Source organism: Myotis davidii, unplaced genomic scaffold (genome assembly GCF_000327345.1).
Source record: "Myotis davidii unplaced genomic scaffold, ASM32734v1 scaffold173, whole genome shotgun sequence".
Classification (NCBI taxonomy): domain Eukaryota; kingdom Metazoa; phylum Chordata; class Mammalia; order Chiroptera; family Vespertilionidae; genus Myotis; species Myotis davidii.
Genome location: NW_006286303.1, coordinates 2,869,283 through 2,882,117, shown reverse-complemented (window position 1 = coordinate 2,882,117; position 12,835 = coordinate 2,869,283). Strand labels below are relative to the sequence as shown.

The 12,835-nt window shown below is 34.2% G+C and overlaps 1 protein-coding gene across 8 annotated transcripts in view; it reads left to right on the top strand.

Annotated features, from left to right (window-relative positions):
* The window catches only part of FIP1L1 (factor interacting with PAPOLA and CPSF1), a 96,607-nt gene that overhangs the window by 53,056 nt on the left and 30,716 nt on the right, over window positions 1–12,835 (top strand). For all 8 annotated transcript variants that reach the window (XM_006757813.2, XM_006757812.2, XM_006757815.2 and 5 more), the window contains 2 exons: window positions 546–639; window positions 4,584–4,740. In XM_006757813.2, the coding sequence (XP_006757876.1) occupies window positions 546–639; window positions 4,584–4,740 (251 nt within the window). The remainder of the gene's footprint in view (window positions 1–545; window positions 640–4,583; window positions 4,741–12,835) is intronic.

Here is a 12,835-nt window from a genome sequence, read left to right as displayed (position 1 = left end):
TTGGTAGTCTAGTTTCATTTTCTTGCATATATCTGTCCAATTTTCCCAACACCATTTATTGAAGAGACTATCCTGGCTCCATTGTATGTTCTTGCCTCCTTTGTCAAATATTAATTGAGCATATTGGTTCGGGCCGATTTCTGGGCTCTCTATTCTATTCCATTGATCTATATGTCTGTTCTTGGTGGCACAAAATTTTTATTTCCATTTGTTTATTTAGCATTTGCTACCTAGTTCAGTTCCACAAGGATAAATTCAGTTGGGTACTATTAAAAAATAGTACATTTAGAAGAAAACCTATAAAAATACTTAAATCTGACATCATCATTGAATGTGTTGACATAAGTTTATTAATAAGATTTTGTGTTTATGACAAAGCAAATTAGGGAAATCTAATTAACTGAAGTGTTTTCAGTGTGTATTGCATGCTGATTTTATTTTAAAGTATTTTGCAAAGGGTTTTAGATTTATTTCTCACTTGATATTTGGTTATTTTTAACCATTTAATTAGGTGAAAGTGAATTGATTGAATTTTTATGTTACAGGAGGTTACCTGGATCAATTGATGTTATTGGTCAGACTATAACCATCAGCCGAGTTGAAGGAAGGCGACGGGCAAATGAAAACAGCAACATACAGGTTTAGTACTTTATTATATTTTTAGCTGAAAAATTATATGCATGTTCTAATTTAATTTATTCAATATATATTCATAGTGCTTTGCTATGTGTTGGGTGCACAAAGAGATTTAAAATATGGAGTCAATCACCGTTTTATTACAAAAGCTGCTCTTTATAACCTTTGGGGTTGTTTTTTTTGTAAGAAATATTTTAGTAAGAAATATTTGTTATAAACATATTATATGGCTTCATTGGACCAAAAGAGGAAAATTTGGGGAAAGTCTAAAGAAGAAAATAAAATCACTAATAATTCTACCATGTAAATAATCAATCTTTACATTCTGTTACATCTCTTCCCTTGTCACAAAGCAAGATTTGAGATACTATTTTTGTGTATCCTTTTTTTTTCTTTTGAAAGTATCATTTTCATTTTCTTATATTCTTAAAGATATAACTTAAAATCTCTTCATGATAACTTTATTATGTAGATATATCATAATTTACTTAATATGGTTTTTCTCAGGGAAAACAAATTTGTAAGCCCTTTGTTTTCTTTTCCTTTTTTCTTTTTTTTTTTTGGTGAACTGAAAGGAATCTAATAAGTCTTTTATTGTTTTTTGTCTTTTGCACCTGAAAAAAAATTTTTTTAATTAAATCGTTATAGTTCAGATTATTACAGTTGTTCCTTTGTTTTCCGCCCATAGCTCCCCTCCACCCGGTTCCCACCCCACTCTCTGCCCTTACCTCCCCCCCCTCCCCGCCCACTGTCCTCATCCATAGGTGTACGATTTTTGTCCAGTCTCTTCCTGCACCCCTGCACTCCTTTCCCCCCCAGAATGGTCAGTCCACTCCCTTTCTATGCCCCTGATTCTATTCTATTCACCAGTTTTTCTGTTCATCAGATTATTTATTCACTTGATTTTTCGAATCACTTGTTGATAGAGCTTGGGTGGGGCAGGGTCTCAGGAAATGAACAGGGCGGAGCAAACAGCTATGGCTGATCCTAAGTCCTGCCCTAAGAGGCCCTGGGTCTCAGTGTCCCAGTAATCGCTGCCAGCACCTCTGAGAGAAAGCTGCCCTTGAGTTCCAACCCATGCCAGACAGTCCAGTTTCTCCCCGTATGAGTCTGGGTCCCCAGAGACTCGCCTGGAACTGGAGTTAGTGCCTTCGGGTGCTTGTGTCTCCCTCCTGATTGAAAAAGACAACAGTGTCCTCAGTTGCCAATCCTTTCCATGAGTGCCTCTGTACCTCTGCACTTTACTTCCGCACCTCCTCTGAGTCTTGGTGTGCTTTTCTCTTTCCTTCTAGTTGTAGAATTTCCACTCAGCCAGCCTTCCTGTGGTTCTGGATGATGTCCGTTTTGTCTTTTAGTTGTATTTTTGAAGTGGTTGTGGGAGGCAGCAATGTCCGGTGTTTACCTATGCCGCCATCTTGGTTTCCAAGCCCTTTGTTTTCAAATGAAAGAATGAAAGGGGAAGAGTAACTGGGATAATTCAAGTTAGAACTTTAGCAACTGAAACTTTCAGCTATTAGCTTGACCACACTTTTTGTTTTATTATTTATTTCCTTTTCCTAAATGGAATATATTGGGGTGACATTAGTTAATAAAATTATATCGATTTCAGGTGTACAATTCTAATTTATCACCTGTACAGTGGGGCCTTGACTTACAGGTTTAATTCGTTCCGAGACCGAGCTTGTTAAGGAGCTCGTTAAGGAGCTTGTTAACTCAAATTACTCTATGAACTCAATGCAAAAAATCGGCCAAGAGACAGCTGGTATCTCTAAAAACTCGTTAGTTGGGACACTTGTAAGTCAAGGCCCCACTGTATATTGTATTGTGTGTTCACCAGCCCACGTCAAGTCTCCTTTCATCACCCTTTATATCTCCCCTTTATCCTCTTCTTCCTCTCCCCACCCCTTCCTCTCTGGTAATCACCATACTGTTGTCTGTGTTTACAAGGTGCTTTTTTTCTTAATCCCTTCACCTTTTTCACCCAGCCCCTTCAACCTCCTCCCTCTGACCGCTGTCAGTCTGTTCTCTATCTATGAGTCTGTTTCTGTTTGATTTAGTTATTTTTTTGTGAGTACTTTAAAAATGTACCAAGTGTTTTGATTTTTATTATCTTTCATAAATTAATCATGTAAAATGTTCTTTTTAGCATCTCTTTAGCAGGGGCATAAAGAGATTTCTAAAATGAAGATAGTCCTCGCTTTCCCCCACCATCAAAATGCTATAATTTCCTAAAATAAATCTCTTCTCTTCATTAAAAAAATAACATCAGTATATGCCTTACAAAAATTACCATGCATAAATGGAGAAAAAGCTAACGAAAGGAAGGATTATATGTTTAAGCGATATGCTTTAGCTAGTAAGGATTTTAGAAGAATAAGCTAAATATACAACATTATGCTGCCTGTTTCTGCTGTTTCCTAAACGTGTTTGTGCGTTACAATTTCCTCGGGAGCTTGTCAAAAATCCAAATTTCTTGGTGCAAATCTCCTGTAGATTTGCTGCCTGTCCCTTACCTGTTCACACAGATCAGTATTTTGTTATCACTTTTACTTTTCAAGTATTCACCCCTGTTCTTAAAGTTAAAAGGGTCATATCAATAAGTTATTTATATATTTGGCTGCCTCTTGGATCTTGTTGATGCATACTTTACAGTCTCTTACTTTGCAACCTGGTGATGACTGGACCTGTTACAATGAATATGTGGTTCTGCTGCCATGTTACTGTCTTTATTTTTTTTTTTTAATCTTCATTGTTGAAAGTATTACAGATGTTACCCTTTCTCTCCCACTGACCTATTTCATCCCCCTTTCTCTCTTTCCTCCCTTCGCCACCTACCGAAATATTGTCTGTGTCCACGGGTTATGCATATAAGTTCTTTGGTTAATCTCTTCCACACACATTCTCCCCCCCTCCCCCCCGAATTCCTCATGCCATGTTACTTTCTTTTTCTTTCTTTTTTTGCCTATTTTATTTATAATTTTCCCCTTTATTAATTAAGATATTACAAATGTGTCCTTTTCCCACCAGTGTCCTCTCACACCCCCAATCCTGCCCTCACCCTCAACCCCTATTGTCCACATCCATCACTTATGCTTATATGAATGCATACAAGTCCTTTGGTTGATCTCTCCCCCTCACTCCCACCCTCCCCTACCTTCCCTCTGAGTTTTGAGCATTTCATCGATGCTTCTCTGTCTCTACATCTGTTTTTGTTCATTGGTTTATGTTGTTCATTATAATCCACAAATGAGTGAGAGCATGTGATAGTTGTCTTTCTCTGACTTATTTCACTTAGCATAATGCTCTCCAGCTCCATCCATGCTGTTGCAAATGGTAGGAGTTCTTTCCTTTTTACGTTGCCTTAATTTTTTTTTCTCACATCTTTATTGATCAAAGAAGGGAAAGGGATAGAGAGATAGAAACATCAGTGATGAGAGAGATTCACTGATCGGCTGCCTCCTACACGCCCCCACCCCCCCACTGGGGATCAAGCCTGCAACCCAGGCATGTGCTCTTGGCCAGAATCGAACCTGGGACCCTTCAGTCTGCAGGCAGATGCTCTATCCAGTGAGGCAAACTGGCTAAGGCCCTTAATTTGAATACTTTAACTTTGTTTGGGTAACAAAGATAACCTTTATTACATTATATTTATAAAGTGCTTAATTGTTTCTTGTTTAGAATATTTTATCAATTATGTTGTATTCAGAAGTCTTTTTGTAATGATTCAGTTGTTTTTCCTGGGTTTTAAGTACGTGTGTGTGAGTGTATACTGACATCTATGTATGTACACACACATTACACAGAAAATTAGTCTCTCCTCTTCAAAATATGTGTATATGAATAAAGCTTTTTACTTTGATTCTTATATTAAATGAAATTAACTTGAGTTTAATTGCAGATAAGAATGTTTATTTATTTTAAAAAAATAAACTATGCTCTAATTTTAGGTCCTTTCTGAAAGATCTGCTACTGAAGTAGACAACAATTTTAGCAAACCACCTCCATTTTTCCCTCCAGGAGCTCCTCCCACCCATCTTCCACCTCCTCCATTTCTTCCACCTCCTCCAACTGTCAGCACTGCTCCACCTCTGATTCCACCACCAGGTAAATAGTACATAAGACATTTGGTTTTGAAAAAAAATAAGTACATAACCCATGAATTTATTTTTTTGAATTTAACAATTAAAATCCTATCTAATCATAGGCAAACATGGTAATTGACTATACCTTCACTACGACTCCGATGGGCTAATCAGCGAGATATGCAAATTAACCGCCAACAAAGATGGCGGTTAATTTGCATACATATGCGCGAAATGGCGGAGCGAAGGCTTGAAGGTGGCTCCAGCCGAAGCGAAGGCCTGGGTCCCGGGTGGAGGAAAATCAGTGCCGGCAGCCAGGAGAAGGGAAGGCCTGTTGCACGAATCTTCTATTGCACAAATCTTTTCGTGCAACAGGCCTCTAGTATGTATATATTTGAAAACTAGAGGCCCGGTGCATGAAAATTCATGCACACGGATGGAAGGGGTCCCACAGCCCAGCCTGTGCCCTCTCACAGTCTTGGGACCCTTGGGGGTTGCCCATTTGCTGGCTTAGGCCTGCTCCCCGAGAATAGATGATCTAACAGAAATAATCATATCTTTGGGTAAGGATTTTTTAAAAAGGTAATGGTTGCATGAAAATTTACTGCTGGCGGGGCTGAGGGGACTGGGGGCCTCCAGCAGCAGACGCCCCCACCACCCCATGATCCCCCGGCAGGGCTGAGGGTACTGGGCGTTGCCATCTTGTGAGGGTGTGACATTCAATTAGCATATTACCATTTTATTATATAGGATAACATCTCCATTGATTGCATTACATTAAAGGTAATAGGTTATGAAATTATATTATCTTCAGTAGATTTATACTGAAACAGATACATATGTGTCTTGCTAATTCAGCATAGCAGAGACAGTATATAAAAATTGAGAATGTACAGATACTAAAATGATCCAAAAATATCCCCAAACTAAAGTTGCTAATTATATATGTATAAGCCTATATTGAATTATAAACAATGTTAACTTGTTTTTAAAATTTTTTTAAAGATGCTTTTAGAATTAGAATAGGTTAAAAAAATTCTATCCCATGAAGAGATTTTTGAAATGAAAATCTCAGTCTGGTTATTGTCTTCATACTGGTTTCCTTTTAGGAGACTACTTCTGGATGCCAGGTACCTGGTATTTACTTCTTTTAAATGAGACAGAAAATTAATGTAAATTTTTATTATACTTGTAGTCACTTTTGATTATTTATTAAAAACTAGATTAGTGTCAATAGAAAATATTACAAATAATCCCCAAATTTTATACTTTCAACCATTCATCCAGTGGCGTTTATCCAGTGGCCTTTATTTTATTCCCAATAAACTTCTAATATTTACCCCCCTTAACCAATTTTTAATGAAACTAACAAAATAGATTTAGATAATAGTTTTTTTCTAGGGAGAATGTCCATAATAAATGGTAAATATTAGCTATTGATCCTACTCAGAATGTAAAATATAGGTTAAGATTGTAGTATATGTCAGTTTATACTTAAGAGCCACAACCACTCACTTACTTCACATTTACAAGAGAGCTGTTTTTGTTTTAAGGTGCCAGTTATAATCAGAATAAGGTAATCCTAGGCTTTTAAATGTTAGTTATCACATCAGCCCTAAAGCCAAAACACTTTTGGTTTCCTTATCATCTCTACCTTCAAAAGGAGTAAAAATTAGGAAAATTATTCTAGCTATAGAGAATCTTGTTTTCAGAAAACTGGATAAGGATAGAGGTCCTTACTCCAAGCAACATTATTTCTAAAGTTCAGTTAATTCTTGTTCCAACAAGAATTTTTCTTCTGAAATATAAGCCAGAAATTGTGATTGGACCCACGATTCTTGTGTCTTTAATATGGTGAGAACTAAATAAAAAGGTAATGACTTAATGATTCATAAATGATTTCTTTGTCCTCTGAGGAAGATAAAATGTACAAATAGTTAATATTGAACATTTGATTTAATGAGACTTTTTAAAAGATGATTAATATATATATATAATAGTCCTTATGCTAGATTGCTTTATAATTGTATTTAAACTTTACTAGGTACTAACTTTAGAAGGATTTTCTTATTTACTAGCTAAATAGTATATCCCATTTTATATAGTTCAATACTAGCTGTTAAGGTGAGAGAGTGGTGATATGTATTAATGATGAAAAAATAAATATCTCATTGGTATAAGAATATTTAGTAGCTCTGGGAGATATTGCTGATAGGCACTGGCATTATCTGAAAGGCTTTTTCAAAAATGATACCTTACCCCCATTTTTTGCAATATAATCTTTTTAAGGATAAATCTTTTAATGTTCACATTATCTGTGGAATTCTGTAATAGATTATTTTCGTTACATAAACTGTGTATTTCATGTTAATTTTCAAGTACATGCTTTTCATATTTTAAGTACCTGTCCAGATGTCCTTTGATGTTTATTTTTAGATTATATTTCCATAATGTCCTATCACATTTAAGAAATACAAATATAGATAAATTCTGATACTGGTTTAAGCAATACCTAACCATGGTATATTTGCTAGATTGAGGTGGGAGAAGATACCAATTCATACAAAACACCAAATATTTGTAAGTGGAGGCTAACTGAAATACCTCTCATTTTTGTGAGCTGTTGAAGAGAGTATGTTTCCCCACAGTGCTAATCACAGATGTCTTTAGTGTATTTGAAATTTTCCAAATATATTAGCTAATTGAGTTAGAAACATATTTATGCAACTGTAACATGGGGATTTTCAGATTTGTAGTTGGTACAGCCACACAGGCACTTACCAATCAGAATGGCCACTGGCTTTAAATAGCACTATAGCTGCATAGATACATACCAGCTGAATGTAGGTTTTGATTAAAGACACATTTTGACATCATTTACCAAAGAACCACATGATTACAGTATGTTCTATTGACTTTGCCGTTATTTGTATCACCTTAAGAACCATATGCAACTAGCCTGACAGGTATGGCTCAGTGGTTGAACATCGCCCCATGTAACAAGAAGTAACCAATTAAATTACTGGTTAGGACACATGTCCACGTTGTGGGCTGGATCCCCAGTAGAGGATGTACAGCCAATTAATGTTTCTCTGTCATCAATGTTTCTCTAAAAACAAAGCAAAACAAAAAACAATCATAATCATATGCAGCTAATGAAAGAAAGCTCTGTGGCTCAGGAGTCCTTTGTAAGCATTGCCTTAATACAGTGGTTCTCAATCTTCCTAATGCCGCAACCCTTTAACACAGTTCCTCATGTTGTGGTGACCCCCAATTTCATTGTTACAAATTGAACATAATTAAAGCTTAGTGATTAATCACAAAAACAATATGTAATTATATATGTGTTTTCCGATGGTCTTAGGCGACCCCTGTGAAAGGGTCGTTCGACCCCCAAAGGGGTCGCGACCCACAGGTAGAGAACCGCTGCCTTTATAGGTAAGCTCTATTTTTCTAGTAGAAACCCTAGGTTTTCTTTGTGCTTTGCTGAGAAATACTAAAAGGAAAAAAAATTCTTTTGAGAATTTAAACATTTTAATTTTGCCTTTGTTAGCTTTCAAATGCATAAGTTTTTAAAACTATAGTCCTATATATGATGGGACAAATAAGTCATGATATATTCATCCCATAGTTTTGGGTGTTAACCAGTTCTTTCATAAATAGATTTGCCTAGGATAATCCTACTTTATACCTTTTATCCTTGAATGATTATTATTCACTCACAAGTGCCCTATTTTGGAGGATAAAATTTGTAGTCAACTCTATAGTTGTCTCATAGCATAAATAGATAGTACTCCTTAGCAATGAAGAGGAGTGGTAGACAGTGCTCATTCAAGGAACATTTACTGTCAGATAGTTAACAGGAGAGGAGAAGTATGTTGCCTCCTCTTCTCCTCAAACACACATCTACAAACATACATGAAACCTTAGAAAGAGAGAGAACAAAGTATTTCTGGCCACAATAGATTAGTATGAAAAGTAGAGGAAACTTTGTATTAGAGAGCAGAATAAACATTTAAGGGACATGTGTTCCTAAGTTAATGTTGAGACTTTTGGAATTTTTAAAAAGGAAAATATTTAATCTGGTTTCTTGTTGCCATACTAACAGCTTGAAAACAAAACAATTATTCAAGATCTTCCTTTATTTTCAGAAAATCTATTTTCATTTTCTAGTGAACCAGATCTATTGTGTTAGTGTGATTTCATGCATTGGTTGAGTAATAATACAAATAATAGCTAATACTTATTGAATGCTTACTATTGAAAACATTTTTCTGAGCATACTTCTTGTATTAACTCAATTTTATTCTTGATAGCATCTGAAATAAATATTCTAATTTTATAGATAAGGAAACTCTGGGGCTCAAGTTGTTTAAGTAATAGCTATAAAAGTAGCAGAACCAGAATTCTAATCCAAGCAATTTAGCTTGAAAGCCTATTTTATTAACAATGTTGAAGTGAATCATTACCTGTGTCAAGACTGTATTATTGAATTATGTCTACTTATCCCAATAAAATGTCTTAAAAGCCTTTTTCTTTCTTTTTAAGTATTTCCTTGATGTTGAAGTACATGCATATATACATATCTGTGGGTAAGGAAGGTTGTGAAGAATAGGAATCAGAATTTTTTTTTTTTAAATTCCAGTAACTGAGATATTCCTATTTGCCTGATTTGTGTTAAGAAGTCTGTTTACTGAATAAACTAGTTCTGAAATACTCGTTTATTACAAGAAAATTTGTACAATTGGAAGGCTTGATGTTACCGAGTAGTTGATTTCTATTTTTTTGATTGTGGTAAAATATATATAACAAAATATTTATGATTTTAACCATTTTATAAATGTATAATTCAGTAACATTAAATACATTCACAACATTGTGTAACCATCACTAAGATCTGCACTTAAGACTTTTTCATCATCTATAACAAAAACTATGTACTCATTAAACAAAAACCCCATCCTGCTTACCCCAACCAGCCCCTGGTTGCCTCTTTTTTTTTTCTTTCTTTCTTATGAATTTGCCTATTCTAGGTACCTCATATAAGTGGAATCATTCAATATTTGTTTGGCTTACTTGTTTTTAAAATAAACTTAATGAATATAAACATACTTTTAATAACTATGTTCAACCTATTACATTTAATGGTAGACTTTTAATGTAGGCCTTTAAATGTTAACTTATTTTAGTGTCATTTTTTATCTTCATTTTTTAATAATGGAGTTTATTGACACAAGGCATATATGGTATAATTCATTTCTTGTTACATCAGTCAATATTAAGGCTCATGTGACTGTGGTTTTGTATGTCTTGGGAACAGTTGAAATCTAGCTCAGGAGTAGAATTCTACATTGAAGAAGGCTATTTGTTTAACTGAAATGTAGCCCAGTAGTCTGGACCCCAGACAAGTCATCCTTGCTCTTAAAGCCAGATAAAAGGTTTAGCTCGTTACCTAGATTTCAATATGTGCAAGCTTCTGCATTTTAAAAGGAATTAAGTATTCAGTGTCTTTTATTACTTGTCTAGTACTTCAATTGATACGAACTTGAAAATCTTGTTTATTCCTTAAATATCTTAATCTGGGGTTAGTGATGACACATGGGGTTTGGAAGAAAAGCAGCTTATATCTGGAGTCTTCTGCATTTCCACCAAGGCCTACCAGGTCTTTAGATTATTTTTCTGTTAGCAGTATGTAGCACAGTGACTCTCAGTCCTTGTGGTCACAGACTCTTTTACATTTTTAAAAATTACTGCAGACCCCAAAGAGCTTTTATTTGTGTTAACATCTAATTTTTTGTATTAGATATTAACTGAGGAATTAAAATATTATACTTAAAATATTTATTTTTAAAAATAGAATACACCTATTATGTATTAATATTAAGAATATATTTTCTTGAAAAATAATTATTTTTCCAGAACAACAAAAAATATTTAGTGCAAATAGTGGCATTGTTTTATACTTTTGCAGTCTCTTTACTGTGTGGCTCAATAGAAAACTGGATTCTCCTGTTTGTTCTGCATTGAATCTATTGTGATTTCACATGTTACATAGCCTCTGGAAAATGTCATTGTACACCTGTAAGAGAATGAGGGTGAAAATGGCAAATGTTACCTTAGTATTTTTATGAAAGTAGTTTTGGCCTTGCAAATTCCTTGAAGGGACTTAGCGACCCCCAGGAATCTCTAAGTTATGCTTTGAGAACTGCTGCTTTGGCAGAAGATTGGCCTATATTGAATGAATATTATTAGCACCTTTGAGGAAGTATAGTTTTGTCCCTTTAATTAATAAGCTATTTCATGGATATAACATTAATTAAGTTCCATGAAGGTTTTTGGTTTTACACAGCAAATCTGCTTATTAATTGATGCTATTTGCCCAAAATGGAACTATAATTATAACATTAATTATAGTTCCATGAAGGTTTTTGGTTTTACACAGCAAATCTGCTTATTAATTGATGCTATTTGCCCAAAATGTGAGCATTTCAACAATGTCTTTTATAGAAGTACTTTGCAAAAAGAATTCTTTGAAGTTTTTGAGAGCTATACTCATTTTCTCTTTATGTGTTGTTTTTCTATGTTAAAGAAACTTAACAGTCTGTTGTGTTTTTAATATACTGAAAATAGGGACTAATGCTAATTACCTATAATAAATAGTATATTCTGGCACAATTAAAATTAACTTAAATGTAAGTTTAATAGAATTAAAAGCTTCTTCTGAATGGTGATTTTTAGGATGTCTTCTAAAAATGTCTTCTTTGTCCATGGATGCTGCCTATATAATTGTTTTATTTTAATAACATAGATGCTGCATTTTGTATAATTTAATTTAATATTTGCTTCTTATTTGATTCTTCCAATCATTTTGTGATTATATATGAGCAAATAGAGATCAGTTCCTTTACAAGATTTTTTGTAAAAATATTGAAGTTTCTATCAGAGATGTTTTTGTTTAACAGAATTTTAATTTTTTGTAGCCTGTAGATTATTTTATAAACTGGGGGATTAAGAGATCTTAATAAGGATTAAACAGTTCATTTCATTTATAGTTAGCATAAATCACCTTATTTACCTCTTAGGTGTAAAGTATTCTGGTAACTTTGTTACTTTAAGTTTTATAACCATAGCACCTTTTAACACATTTTTTTCTTTAAAATTATTTCCATTGTTTGTATCTTACAATTAATTGTTTCACCTTAATTTTAAAAAATAGTTTTACAGTATTTTATAGCCTAAACTTGTTTTAAAAAGAGTAAATGATAGATGATATATGTGTGTATATAATTTTAAGAATACTGGTACATAGAAAAAAGCATGTATGGAAGGTGATATTTAATGATTTTATAAATCTTGCTGTGTACTCAATTTCTATGTAGAGATTTATGTATGAGCTTGATGAATTTGAAGTAGAAATCATTTGAAACTTAAGGGAAGTAATCAGGTTTTCTATTCGTAACATAATAGTGCTGTTAAATTTGGAAATTATCTGAGAAATAGGAACTAGAAATTTGAAGTTACCAGTGAGAACCTATCACATAATTCAGCCATGCCGTTTTGTTTTTTTAATTTGAACTTAATAGAGAAATGATAGGTAGTTATTATATTTATTGGTTAGCTATTGCTGCATAATAAATTACTCCAGAACGTAGTGGCTTAAAATAACGATATATTTATTATTGAACAGCCTTTTTGGTGTTAGGAATGCAGGGACAGCTTAGCTGGGTCCTCTCTTCAAGGTCTCTTATAGACTTTGAGATGGTCATTTGATAGGCTTGATTGAGAAAGGATTCATCTCCAAGCTCACTAACCTCTTTGTTGAAAAGAGTTATTTTCTCTCCAATGTGGCAGCTTGTTTCATCAGAGCATGAATGCCCAGAAGTCATTAGAGGATACCAGCAAAATGGAAGTCACTGTCTTATGAAATGTAATCATGGAAGTGACATCCCCTTATTTTTGCTGTATTTTGTTAGAAACAAGTTATTGTATCCAACCAGGACTCAAGGGGAGGATATAAACACCACAGGTATAAAAAGGCATAAATATCAGGAAGCACAGGGATCATTGGAAGCCATGTCCCGTAACTCTTGCCTTAGTTTTATATATATACTAGGGGC